The sequence below is a fragment of the Phalacrocorax aristotelis genome, chromosome 1 (assembly GCF_949628215.1).
Source record: "Phalacrocorax aristotelis chromosome 1, bGulAri2.1, whole genome shotgun sequence".
Lineage (NCBI taxonomy): Eukaryota > Metazoa > Chordata > Aves > Suliformes > Phalacrocoracidae > Phalacrocorax > Phalacrocorax aristotelis.
The window spans coordinates 32,538,710-32,551,669 of record NC_134276.1 but is presented as its reverse complement, the minus strand read 5'-3'; the positions used below and the strand labels follow the sequence as shown (position 1 = coordinate 32,551,669).

General features: G+C 41.8%; 2 protein-coding genes across 10 annotated transcripts in view; both read right to left on the bottom strand.

Annotated features, from left to right (window-relative positions):
• Window positions 1–2,772, bottom strand: part of ZC3H13 (zinc finger CCCH-type containing 13) — a 48,343-nt gene extending 45,571 nt beyond the window's left edge. For 5 of the 9 annotated variants that reach the window (XM_075087163.1, XM_075087168.1, XM_075087174.1 and 2 more), the window contains exon 1: window positions 2,499–2,679. The gene's annotated coding sequence lies outside the window, so the exon portion shown is untranslated. Of the gene's footprint in view, window positions 1–2,498 lie in introns of all 9 variants that reach the window. The other 4 variants (XM_075087194.1, XM_075087204.1, XM_075087184.1 and 1 more) reach the window with 3 other exon arrangements.
• Window positions 2,773–4,786: 2,014 nt separating this feature from the next.
• Window positions 4,787–12,960, bottom strand: part of CPB2 (carboxypeptidase B2) — a 29,194-nt gene continuing 21,020 nt past the window's right edge. The window contains exons 7-11 of the mRNA XM_075087243.1: window positions 12,174–12,290; window positions 11,104–11,194; window positions 7,510–7,712; window positions 5,581–5,665; window positions 4,787–5,050 (exon numbers count right to left, since the gene is read on the bottom strand). Coding sequence (XP_074943344.1) covers window positions 4,866–5,050; window positions 5,581–5,665; window positions 7,510–7,712; window positions 11,104–11,194; window positions 12,174–12,290 — 681 coding nt within the window. The 3' untranslated portion in view covers window positions 4,787–4,865. The remainder of the gene's footprint in view (window positions 5,051–5,580; window positions 5,666–7,509; window positions 7,713–11,103; window positions 11,195–12,173; window positions 12,291–12,960) is intronic.

Below are 12,960 nucleotides of genomic sequence, written 5' to 3'. Positions count from 1 at the left end.
GATTATCAGTGTGGCCTGAGCCTTGAGCGTTCATATTTCAACATTTAAATAATTACTATGTTTCTAAAAAAAGTTTCTAAGCAGAAAATTATGTACTTCTCTATTTTAGGTACATGACATAGCATTGCTAGATCTACTTAGGGGCACTGGAGTGTCTGCAACTTCTGAAACAGCTCACAACCACTATGTGAAATTAACTTTACACTCCTAAAATAAATTCTCTAGCTAAGGTTTTTAACTGTAAAGTATCACTTTTCCATACGTAAGATAGATTTGCAGGAATCTTTAATAATAAATTAGAAATATTTTAACACTACAATAACTTACAGATGCATCTACATTAAATGCAGTAACTTTTCTAGGGTGAGAGACAACCTGCTAATTACATTAATTATACTGCCATTTGAAGTAAAATACATCTCAGAGTGTTACTTCATGACTAAATCTAAAATGTAGACAGACTTAAGTGAGTATACCTAGTGAGCACTAACCAAGTAACTGAAATCAATGAAGCACGATATGATTGATACAATATTTAGTGAAGTCCTGTATTTTTATTCCCAGTACTCCTATGATTTGGTGTCAAGCATACTTAACATTTTTTCTTCAATAGAAGTATGATATTACATAAGCCACAATCAAGAGAAACACATCTGAAACACCCACTTTCCTGTTAGAAAAACCTGATCCAGTCATCTGCAAAAATTAATCCTGCTTCTATAGGAAAACTAGAAACTGAAATGTAACAAAACAAAAGCAAAGTTCGCAAAAAAACTGTAAGGAGATAAAATCTCTTTAAGAAGTCCAAGACATCACTAGTAAAGCATGTCAATGTCTGTGCATGCATACGTGCATACCACACACAGCCTAAGCCTTATGTCACTTAAGAAAATCCTACCTGTGAAGTGATAAATAACACACCTCTTAAAACAACAAACAAAATTTTAATCTTAAAATCCTACAGAAGTGCAGATGCAAACTGATTATAACACTCTAGGATAAATACTTTTTGACAACTAAATAACAGCTTAGAAAGAGGAAAGTGTCAGTGCTTCCCCTCACTTTTCCAAATGAACAGCTTTTACCTGAAAAGGGTTTGTCTCTCTGATTACAATGTTAACACTTCCATGTCACAATACTAATGGAATAGTAATATTTGAAGGAGCTCCGCAGGTTTACTACCTAAAAATAAGGCTAAAAACAGTAAAGTGTGTTGTTAACCAACTTTGGAAAAAATAGTCAAATACTGGCTGCGCATTTTGCGATATCAGTCTAGCACTCTTAATCTCACACAAAGAAGCCTGTTTGACAGAAAGCTTGAAATTATTCCAAGTTTACTTTAACAACTCCATGCTGTTAACCCATCACCATACTAATCTGAACCTAGCCCTATAATTTAACATATACTATTTCTCCATTAGTAGTGATAAGCAGCTGCTAATTATGTTTTTACAAGTATAAAATCATGGTTGGCTTTCTACACGTAAACAATTAAAACACCAGGCCCTAGTATGGCAAAAGAACAGGTACAGTATTCCATATCTTGTCTAACAAGGTCCTCAAACTCAAAGATGTTTCACCAGACTAAGGGACAGTCTATGCAGACCTGTGTGGACAGGTCCAAGCTCACTCAGCCGTCATACTGAGTTTGTCGGACACACGTTATCTCCAATCTGTAAATTGGATCACCACATTAGCATGTCGTCACAGGAGAGCAAACATGCCGACAAGCGGGGTGTATTCCCTCGGGCACGGCCACATAGAGCCAGACTTCTAGGGTTTTCAGATAACCTCAGTTCATGGGCTGAGTCTGTCCACTCCCGTCTGCACAGGGGCACGGTGAGTGTTTCACCCCCACAGCAAGATCCCTTAAGGTCCTGGTGGCTAACCCACTATCTGTCACAATCTGTTCTTCAAACAGGCTTGCAGAAAGTCGACAAGAAATCAATGGTAGAGTGAGAATCCAGCAGAGAAGTCAAAGGTGAGGACCTAAGCAGACCATCGGTAACACTAACCCAACACGCCCAGCCTACAAGTTCTGGAAGCGATGGGAGTTAGCCGTAAAAAATGGTAATGAGTAGATTTGTACGAGCGAAATTAGTGGTTCCTCTAAGCGCGTAAAGCAGAAACTATTTTACTGCCAGAAAGCGTGAGAAGAGCCCCATTTAAGTGGAAAAAAAAAAAAAAACCGCGAAGAGAGAAGATCAGAGTATCAGGGAGGCAGGCTCCAGCGCGGCCAGACTGATGGAGCTGCACCCCGAGCCAAGGGCGGCCCGCCCGCCGCCCCGAGGGCCCCGCCAGCCTCGCCCGGTGCCGGGCTGCCGGTACACGGCCTTTCCCCGCGCCGCAGCTCTCGAGGCCGAGCGCCCCCGGAGAGAGGCGGGGGGGTGAGGGTGGGTACGGGGCTTGGGGGCCCGGCCCACCTCCCCTTCCCTCCCGTCCCACCTCCTCTTCCCTCCCGTTCCGGCCCTCCCCTCCGCGCCCCCAGCCGCACTCACCTGCTCCTTGCGCTGCCGCGCCGCTCCCCGCCGCCTCCTCCGCCGCCGCCCGGGGCGGAGAGGGTGGGAGGGGGCGAGGGGGGAGTCCGTCCTCCCGGGCCTGAGCGCGGAGCGACACGGAGAGGAAGACGAGGAGCGCCACCCGCTCCCGCAGCCCAACAGCGCCCGCCGCTCCCGCCCTGCCCCCGCGCGCCAGGGCCGCTGGGTAACCACCACCACCGCCGCCGCCGCCGCCGCCGCCAGCGCCGCGCGCGCCCTTCCCGGCGGCCCGCGCGCCGCCCGCCGGTGATGACGCCAGTAGGGAGGAGGGCGGTGGCGGCGGGTCGGGCGGAAGCGGGGGCGCCGCCATGTTGGGGGAGGGCGGGGAAGGTGGGCGGGCTGTCGGACTCGCATTCGCCGGCGGCCCTCGGCGTACCGCGGGTGTTTACCGCGGGTGTGCAGGGCTGGGCATATCAGGACTGTGGGGTGATAAATGGTGTGGCTAAGGTGCAGAAAAGGGTCACGGGGTGGTTTGGGTTGGAAGGGACCTTTAGAGGTCATCTAGTCCAACCCCCCTGCAGCGAGCAGGGACATCTTCAACTAGATCAGGATGCTCAGAGCCCCATCCAGCCTGACCTTGATTGTTTCCAGAGATGGGGCATCTACCACCTCTCTGGGCAACCTGTTCCAGTGTTTCACCATCCTCATTTAAAGAAATTCCTTCCTTATATCTACTATGAACCTCCCCTCTTTTGGCTTAAAACTGTTGCCCCATTTTCTGTCACTACAGGCCTTGGTATAAAGTCTTCAGGCCTATGTTGCACTGCACAAATCCTTGGCCACAGGATAAACAACTCTTGCCAGCTAATTGTGGAGGAGGCTGTGGGCAGCTCTGACTCGGTACCAGTGATTGGCCACCTGCACGCCCTTGCCTTTATGTCAACGTGCAGCAGGAAGTCCTCATGTGAACCTCCTCTCTGTTTGACAGTGGAAATGATGAATAGGGCTGTTTTCTTGTAAGGAAATCCTCTAATAGCTGGAATGACTGACATGGGGGAGCCTCCGCTGTGGATGGGGTCTGTGCAGCATGCTGCATGTCAATCAGAGGCCCGTTGGATGCTACATCACCTGGAGTTCCCACCATCCAGAGGGACATAAGATGATTTATGCTATTTTCCCCTTATAGAGTGCACTATTGATAAAGGTCTGGAGACCAAAATTCTGATTATTGTAATGATGTTAGCAGAAACTGAAGCATTAGAGGACAAATTAGTTCTGAAATTATTTCAAGGCTTTGGGAAGCTTGATTATTGCTACCTGTATACCCCTACCACATTCAAGCAGAAATTAAATAGAATGGGGTATCTTGACCCTACAGGAAATGCCTGTGGTTAATGTCAGTAAAGGGCTAAGAAACATAATACTAGCCAAAGATTATGGAAGTCTCAGGTGAAATATTTGAAACTTCCAAAGGGGGGAATTGTTACCTTAAAGGTATATATATTATTCTTGGATGAAATGGAAATAATTTAGAGGTTGTTAGTAGTTAAGAAAGGATCACAGTTAGGAGTGGAAACTAACACCTGAGAATTTTAACGAAGTAGTAAATAACACTTAGGCCAGATAGAAGGGTATTAGCAATGAATGCCTCATTAACAAGAACCTCCTCAAAAGAATACAAATCAGTAAAACTTCAAGAACCTGCTACAAACAAGGTTGTGAAGATAAGGGAAGGCCACAAATCACTCAGCAGTGATAAAGGGAACAACAGCTTGGCCCAGAAGGTGCCGAAGCACGGTAACTGGGGGAAAGGTAATTCCAGCAGGGGTAGATTGTGACCACTGACTCAACTGAGGGATGAAAGGACTACCCCCATCACTCCTCTTCAGCATGCACAGTGAATTAAAATTACACTGTAGCTTTAAATTTAAGTGAAGAAGATACAGACCAATGAAGAAGAGGATGCTCAATCAGGTCAATGATTATGCATTAGGTAGGCTTGATGTGTTAACTTCCATGTATAAATGTCAAAAATGAACTCCAGTAGGTATGCGTGTTAGGTGGAAGGATCCCCTGTGCATCCAGCACTGCAATAAAGAGAATGCCTACTTGTTAATGCTACGTTGGTGTTAAGAGGTTTTATTCCCAATTTTGGTGACACTATATATCTATCTATCTCTCTGTAGTGCACTGAACTACTGTTGTAGGTATAGGTATATAAGTCTGGTTGGAAAAAACTTAAGTATTCTAAAATGAAGTATAGGGGAGCAGCCATCCTTCTTTTTTTTTTTTTGCCTGTATAGAAATAATTTTAATAAAGCAGCAAGCTTTTTTATTGTTATTTGAACTAACTAAGTACAATCATGCTGGAATAAATTATATTCAACGTCACAAATTTTGATGAACATGTTGAGCTATCTCTTTGACAGCAGAAAGTGCTTCTAAGCAAGTTGGTTTAATTTCTTGAGGAGGAAGCAAAAATCCATAGGTTCCTGTGTCCCGAAGCTCAATGGTAAAAGAATATTTAATGCCAAGATCGTAAGCCCAGTCATCTGAACCTCCAGGAGCTAAATCTATGTGAGGAAAGGAAAAATACATAAGTTACCTGAAACCAGAGTCATAGAATCATTAAGGTTGGAAAAGACCCTTAAGATCATCGAGTCCAACCACTAACCTATCACTGCCAAGTCCACCACTAAACCATGTCCTCAACACCACATCTACCCTTCTTTTAAATACCTCCAGGGATGGAGACTCCACCACCTCCCTGGGCAGCCTGTTCCAATGTTTGACAACCCTTTCGGTGAAGAAGTTTTTCCTAATATCCAACCTAAACTTCCCCTGGCACAGCTTGAGGCCATTTCCTCTCATCCTATCGCTTGATTACTAGGGAGAAGAGACCATCCCCCGCCTCGCTACAACCTCCTTTCAGGTAGTTGTAGAGAGTAATAAGGTCTCCTCTCAGCCTCCTCTTCTGCAGACTAAACAACCCCAGCTCCCTCAGCCGCTCCTTACTTCAGCTTTCTGTTCAAAAGCTGTTTTCTGATGCTTGCAAGGATATGCTGTCATGCCATGCCTATTGTTGTAGTAAAGTCATACTTACAAATTGTTTGTGCACCAGCACCAAGTCTGTAAGTTTTCCTTGTTGTTCTCTTTATAGCTTTAGCTGCTTTCTTTGCCAGACTTTCCTGAAATTAAACAAAACATTGTTAGCTTTATAGTCTTGTGATAATAGATAATATGTATGCAGTTAGGATTTACTTACACAGTACTCTGGATCTTTCTTTAGTTAAATACTCTTATAAAAGGCTCTAGAAAACCCACAGAACATGATTACAATTTTCAGCATATGCCCCTGCTATAGATAGCATTTCTGCTGTAGCTAGATAAAAAGCATAGATAGGACCTTACCACCACTTCAGGCAGCAAACTGTTGTGAAACCATTTGTTCCCTCCTATCTCGTATTTTTCCTTTTCCACCACAGTATTTAAGTCACTGTTGATTTATGTAGTATTGACAAAAACAGCAGAAAAATATTTTCATTGAGGGAATTCTACTCTCAAGCTATGAAGACTTAAATGCCTGGAATTAGTGCATCTTTTTCTGCTTTACAGGGCAGGAGTCACAAATGCATTATTACTGTCCACTCACAACTGCATTTTTTTTTCATTGCAGTATATAAACCAGTTTGTTTCAGGAAATTCAACAGTAACCAAGACAGCATAAGAGTATATGTTGTTCGGAGTTAGTTTGTTCTGTATTTACATTACTGGATTTTTTTTCATTTCTTCTTCTGAACATACTGGCACTAGTTACCGATGGAAATGCCATATTGGACTGTGTGGGCTTTGCCTAACAAAGTAGGATGCTTCCAGTGCATTAATCATGTAGTTTTTACAGTCCTCTTATCTATACAGCTTTTATTTTTGAAATAAAATATTTTTTAAAATATGGTTTTAAAAAATAAAATAAGTGGCATGGGAGATGCATGAGGTTGAAAAACAGCAAGAACGACAGCAGTGTGTGCAAATGTCAATCCTGTATCTTTATAAACTCTCCTACTTTCTGTCCTTATGTCATATAGCATACAAAATGACCTGTCTGCCTCAGACATGCGCTGTCTTCCCATATGGCAAATCCCAAAGCCTGCAAACCTGCTTTGTGGTCACCTTTACATGACTTCTGCTTCTCTTTTACAGCTAGGTAGGAGCCCTTGCTGCAAATAAAATAATTTTTTGCCTCAGCACTTGGAGCTTAGGAGACACCAGAAGTGGGCTAGAAAGTGCGGGAAAGGGAATTCCTTGCTTTAGGGAATTTGATGTCTTTGCATTAGAAGAATATGACTCAGCCGTCCACCTACTCTTATGGCTTGATTACTCTGTGTTAGCAAATCCCATTTTATCCTGGATATCCCTTCCAGATCCAGACAAACCCAGACTTTTATGGGAAAAAAGCAGCAGCTACTTTTTGTGTTCTGAACTATGTCTGTCTTCTACGAGAGTTTTTACCATGTGATTTGTTGGCTCAGGAACGTGCATAAGCAGTATATGTTTTCCATCCTACCAGTAGACTATTTTAAGTAAGTATCCCTAGCAAAAACATTAATAAAAATGGCAAGTGTCCACCAGAATACCTCATTGGTTACGTATGTGGGTGGTATTTTTCAGAGTTATACATCCAAGTAATTTCAGCATTTGTGTAAACCGTACAACATGATCAGGGATTTGCACAAATATCTTTTCAAGGTGTCCAAAAAACAGACTCTGCTCTTTTAGCAGCACCTTCAACATGTCAGGGGTTGTTGACGTGTTATCGGTCTGGAACAAATATTTTCATTTTTCCATAGTCTTCAGAAGAAGCTTGCTGACTTACACACTGCTAGACCAGCCCAGACTTCAAGTTCTTAAGAACATCAACAGATATCTCATTTCTTGATCCTCAGAGCACTGTGACTCCTGCATTACAAGCCTAAACAAGCAGGGTAAGATGTTCTGAAATAAATGTGAAACTTCAGGAGATGGGAAGACTTACCAGCTCATCATGGTCTTTGCTTTTGTCCATAGTGTAAGAATATGGAAACAATACCATCTGGGAGTAAGAGTGCATGGTTATGTAGGCTTTAATGATGTCTTTGTGATCTCTGACAAAGCGAGCCACTGCTTTCACTTCAGGCTCAGACTCTGGGTAGGGTCCACAGTATGTCTCCTGACATTCTAAGGGAGATGCTCCTTTCCCTGTAATAAAAAAGCACACAGTGTAACTCCTTAACTTCCCTTCCGCATTTCTGATCGTCTAATGAAAAAGCAGAGTATGATGCTAATACTCAAGAAATCGTGGACTCCACCATGCTATGGAAAGAACTCTTATGCTTGTAGAAACCGGCGTGAGCCCACTAGGATTTCTCACCTACTATACTCTTGAAAAAATTGGAGAAGGTGAAGAAAAAAAAAATTAATCAAAGAATGGATACAAAGTCTTAGAGGAGAGGATGACTATGTTCCATTTAAATTTATCAAGAACAAGATTGTGAGATCCCTTCTTAAAATCTGGAAGTACTGCAGGAAAAAAGCAGTTCTAAGTGATTATTTAATCTCAGAGGAAAGCAAACTGCCAACTGGAAGTTGAAGAAAAACTAATCAAAATGCAGGTTTTTAAGAATGAGGGAGACTAGGCACTGAAACAAGTCACCAATAAGACAACTAGGATTTACCATTTTTGCTATCTTCAGAATAAGACCAAATAACTTTCTGGATGCAGCCGGGATCTTCAGAGTTAAATGTTTTCATGTTTTAATAAATTTTGTAAATTTTTTTCCTCTGCTACTGTCTGTAGTTTAGGTGGACATTTTATCCTTGAATCTTATATAGAAATAAAGCTCACTGAATACTTCAACACCCACAAGACTTTCTTCATCACTGGGCATTGGGACACTTTAACAGATGTCCATCTTCCAGAAATCAATAATGCCAGTTACATCTGCAGAGTAGCAGTCCTGTACAGGCAATGCACGCTATTATCATATGATACAGGAGAGAAGGAAACATCTTCTGGTGCCAGTGGTATCTAGGGAAGATCTATAGCATGCCACAAAGCAGTGGGGACCATGTATAGACCCCCAAAACACTTTAAAAGTTTGGTGTATATATATGTTTTAGTTAATTAAAAGTTGCAAGGCTCCATACAGGTGTACTTGGGTGAAATGTAGTTGTGATAGACAGAAAGACTAGGTGATATGGTGGTACCTGGCTGTTGATATTAAGAATAAACCTGTATTTTCATGCATTCAACTGTTCCACAGATACTGCAAGCCACTTTAAAATATGAGTGGCTGAAAATAAATCCGCAGATGACCTATACCCTTGTATGACACAGCAGAACAAGCATAAATAATATAGTGAAGAGAGCAGGCTGTGGGAAGAAGTGGTGACAGAGACACTGAGTCTGGGAGATACAGACTGAGAGGTCAGAAACAAGGAGTGCTGAGACAGAGAGGGCTGTGATACCTTTATGTTCTGGGATATATGTATAAGCCTTAATGTTTCTGACTCAAGGGGGATTTTGCAGACAGTCCATGAAAATTCATACACATGAAAATACAAAAAATTCCTGGCATCTATATGCAACAATGCAAAAGTGACAAAATGAAAATTTTACACTGTTCTGTTTTGCACAGAAATGAGTACTGTCTAAGGAAAAAGGCAATGAGGAATCTGTTGGCTGGCAATCTTGGATGAATGTTCTGTGTGCTTTCCTAAATTCTTGATCATACTGAGAACAGCCAGCTAAGGAAATGATACGGAAAATGTGGAGAAAAATTGAAGTCTGCGTTCCAATCAGATTTAGTTCCACAGACCAAATTCCAAGTTAGTGCACTGCTTTTAGTGGAGTAGTTTTGCTTTTTATTAGTATAAAAGAAAAGCATAAGGTATCAATGCATTTAGTATATTTTGCTTTTCATAAAAACCATGAGGGCTTTGTTCATAAAGTTCATAAAGTTGTTATCCGAGCTGCTAAAGAGGAAAAACAGATAAACATGGCGTTACATTTCTAATTAAATGCATAGATCTAAAACCTGGAATTTTGCGGTGGCACACAGTGTATTTGCAAGCAAATCTAAAGCCAGTGGAAGCCTGAACATTTGGCACCCCTGACAAGAACTCTTCTCTGGTTAAAAGTATGTGAATAAAGATAAAATTGCAGGTTCCCATGAATTTGTGGTCATTTTGCATGAACACAGTTGTGTTATTGTATTCAACTGACAGAGCTAATAAGAATTACAACAATATTATAAAGTGATAAAACTCCAGCTTGGTTCTTCTGAGGATCCTGTTGAACTCCTGGTGTTTCACACAGCTACAGCAATAATGGAGATTCTGCAGTTAATATATTCTGGATCAAATCTGTTCAACCATTGCTATCAGTTCCTGATGTATCTGAATCAGTATATACAATATTTTTATGCTAACTACAAAAAATAGGATTTTGTTTTTCAGCATTTTACTGACTATGACTACAAAAAGTAGAAACCTAGAGACATCCTTACAATCATCTGTTTAAGTTATTGTAAGCACCTGACTTCGGTGCTTAGATTCATCTGTACAGTTTTTTCTCTCCAATGACCCTGCAAGGTGCTGAGGCTTCTTTCTTCTGTGTTTTCAACCATGTCTAAGAGAGGAGCGTGGCGTGGCTGAAAACACTATGAATACTTCCCTTGTTACTCAAGTAAGATCTGATTTTGCCCCGTAAGGTGGTGTACATCACGTAGAGAGGAAGCACCTTCTAAACTATCTGTATTCTTCTGCTCTTTGTAAAGTACAATCATTCCTCCACTTCAGAAGTTGTTTAACACCAAAAGTGCTTGACAGGTTGAATGCACTACATTATGTTACGTGCACTACATTATCTGTATCACATAGGTTTTTTTTGCTGTTATTCCTTCAGAGTTCTCCAAGTCCTGTTTTTTAGGACATATTCATATTGAATATTTTTTTAAATCTATGTATTTGGTCCCCATCTTCATAGTGTTGTGCCTTACTTTTTTTTTTAAAAAGTATGTTTTTCTCTGTATAATAGCCATGGATGGTAAACAAACATTTTTATTCTCAGTTTAGCAGTGGACTAAAACGACTGAAAGTTGTACAGGATGTTAGTGTCAGTTCTGAGTGAAGCCAGATCTGATCTCTAGGGTAACATTTTAAGATAGATATTCTGCAGACTATTAAAAACCTGTCAAGTGCTGAAGTACCTGTAGGTAAGTAAATGTGGTATAGCCTTGAGAACAAACACTGAGAGCCAAAACGTCTTCATCAGCTAGGGAAGGGCCACCTCTTCCCTCTTTCCCCCTTCCCACCAGCAGCCTGCACCAGGTGTGTCACAGTGACCCTCTCTCTTGTCATTGTACTAGGAAGAGGTTAGTCCCCAGTGTGGCATCTGGGGAGGAAATATCCTGAGTCCAGCAATAAGTGTCCCAAGCTGGGGAAGTGCTCACTGGTTCGTGGCAGATATTCAGCTGCATTTGTCTTTATATCAACTTTGTGAAATGGTAAATGAAAATGTCTTAAAAATAAAGAATTTTAAAGGCTAAAAGTGAGGCAGGGGTACAATAGGAAGGAAATGATGTCATACCACACCACTGTGCATCAAAATTCCTGTTCATGTCAGTACCGATGCACTTGCTGTTACCATGCGATGAGCGGCTCTTTCTCCACAGACGATTCTATGGAAAGAGGCACACAAGCCATGTTCAGGGAAAAAGCTGAGGAAAGCAATCTCACTGGTTAGTTAAATGCGACTTCCCACTTGCGCCTCTACAGGTCATGGGCAAATGAAGAAGCAAAAAACCAAGGAAGATTATAAAACCGCAATCTGATTGCCAGTGAGGCTGGAAAGGAAATATTGGGTAGGATAAGTGGACACATCTCGTCTGATTTCAATGGATTTGGACTGTGGAAGAAGGGGAGAAGACACACAGTTTGGCCAGATGTGTGAGTTCAGCAGTCCAAGCCCAACCTTTCCATACGCATTACTGACAGCATGGGGAAAGTTGGAAATTTGGTGTGCAGCGGTTGAGGTGTATATGCATAGTTATCAAAATATGAGCCAAGCTGGGTTGGAGATTGAGCGAGTAAAAAAGTGGAGGAGATTATTTTTTTTTAAACTTGAGTGAAGGATCTAAAACTCAAAGAACCATCTCAACAGCTTGGAATTTCCAACCAATAAATAAAATCCTGGACAAAAGACACCTGTTGTATCTTCATTTATCTGAAACAAAAAGTACTCAGAGAACGGGGCTACCTTGCAGGAGGAGAGAGTGAGTAATCGGCTGTGCTCTATGTGATGCAGCATGCTATTCAGCTTGTGCTGGACTGTGCCAGTATTTGTAACCTTGCTGCTGAAGGCTGACACAGGCGTTCCATGACATCTGGAAGTACTGAAAGCCCAGGATGAGATTCTGTCATTTATAAATGCATTTCCAGAAGCTTGGAAGACACAAAGGTACTGTGGGTCAAATGCCAATTAATTAGCTGCAGTACTGTGGTTTAAATAGGGCAGAGATGCAGAAATTCCAAGCACAGATAAAGAGTTTGGGGCGTGTGATTCCAGGAAGGAAATGATGCCCTAAGCATGCACACTGATAGATCCAACAAATAGCACATCAGTACATGTCACAGCCTGTCAAAAAAAGCTCTACATACAGAGGGATGGCTCCACGTGTACTCATAGCCATCCACATTCACCACAGGCATGACGTAGAAATCAAAGTGCTCCAGAAGTGTTGTCATGGTCTGATCTCTCTCACGCACATGGATTGCCTATAAAGCACAGGGGAAACTTATTAAAGGCATTCATAATTGTGGTTTTCTTACCTTCCTAGAAAGGCACCTGATGGCACGTGTAAAATAATTGTGCAATTATCAGACCACTCTACCTCCTGGTAGAGGCACATCACATCACAGAAATTGCTATATAGCAAAGTAGCTCTTTGGTTAGAAGTGCCAGGGAGAGGGTAGGAATCGAATGGATACAGTCAATCAGATACAGTGCAGTCCTTTAATATTAATAGGTGGTTATGAGATAGAGTTGATGCCTATTAAAAGGAAAGCTTGAGATTTTGTTGCTTGTATAAGTGATAGGAACCCCCCCTCCCACCCAGCGTACCACAAAAGTAGCATAAAATAAAGCAAGCACAAAAATAACAAGTAACATTTCAAATGGCAGCTGTACATAACATTATTTCTTCTGGTTGCATTGTGAGTTCAATACACTTGTATGCCAAGAGCCAGTAAGATCTACATTGCTAATTTTGCCTCACAGCCTATTTTCAAGGCTTTAGTGATGCCTAACCTGGTTGTTGGTCCACGACACAGGGATAAATTTTAACCTAGATAAGTGGTTTTGTTACTATTAGAATAAACTAAGTCCTCAATAATATCTTTTTTCCTTTATGCCTTACTTAAACCTCCTTCTTTCATTTTAAATCCT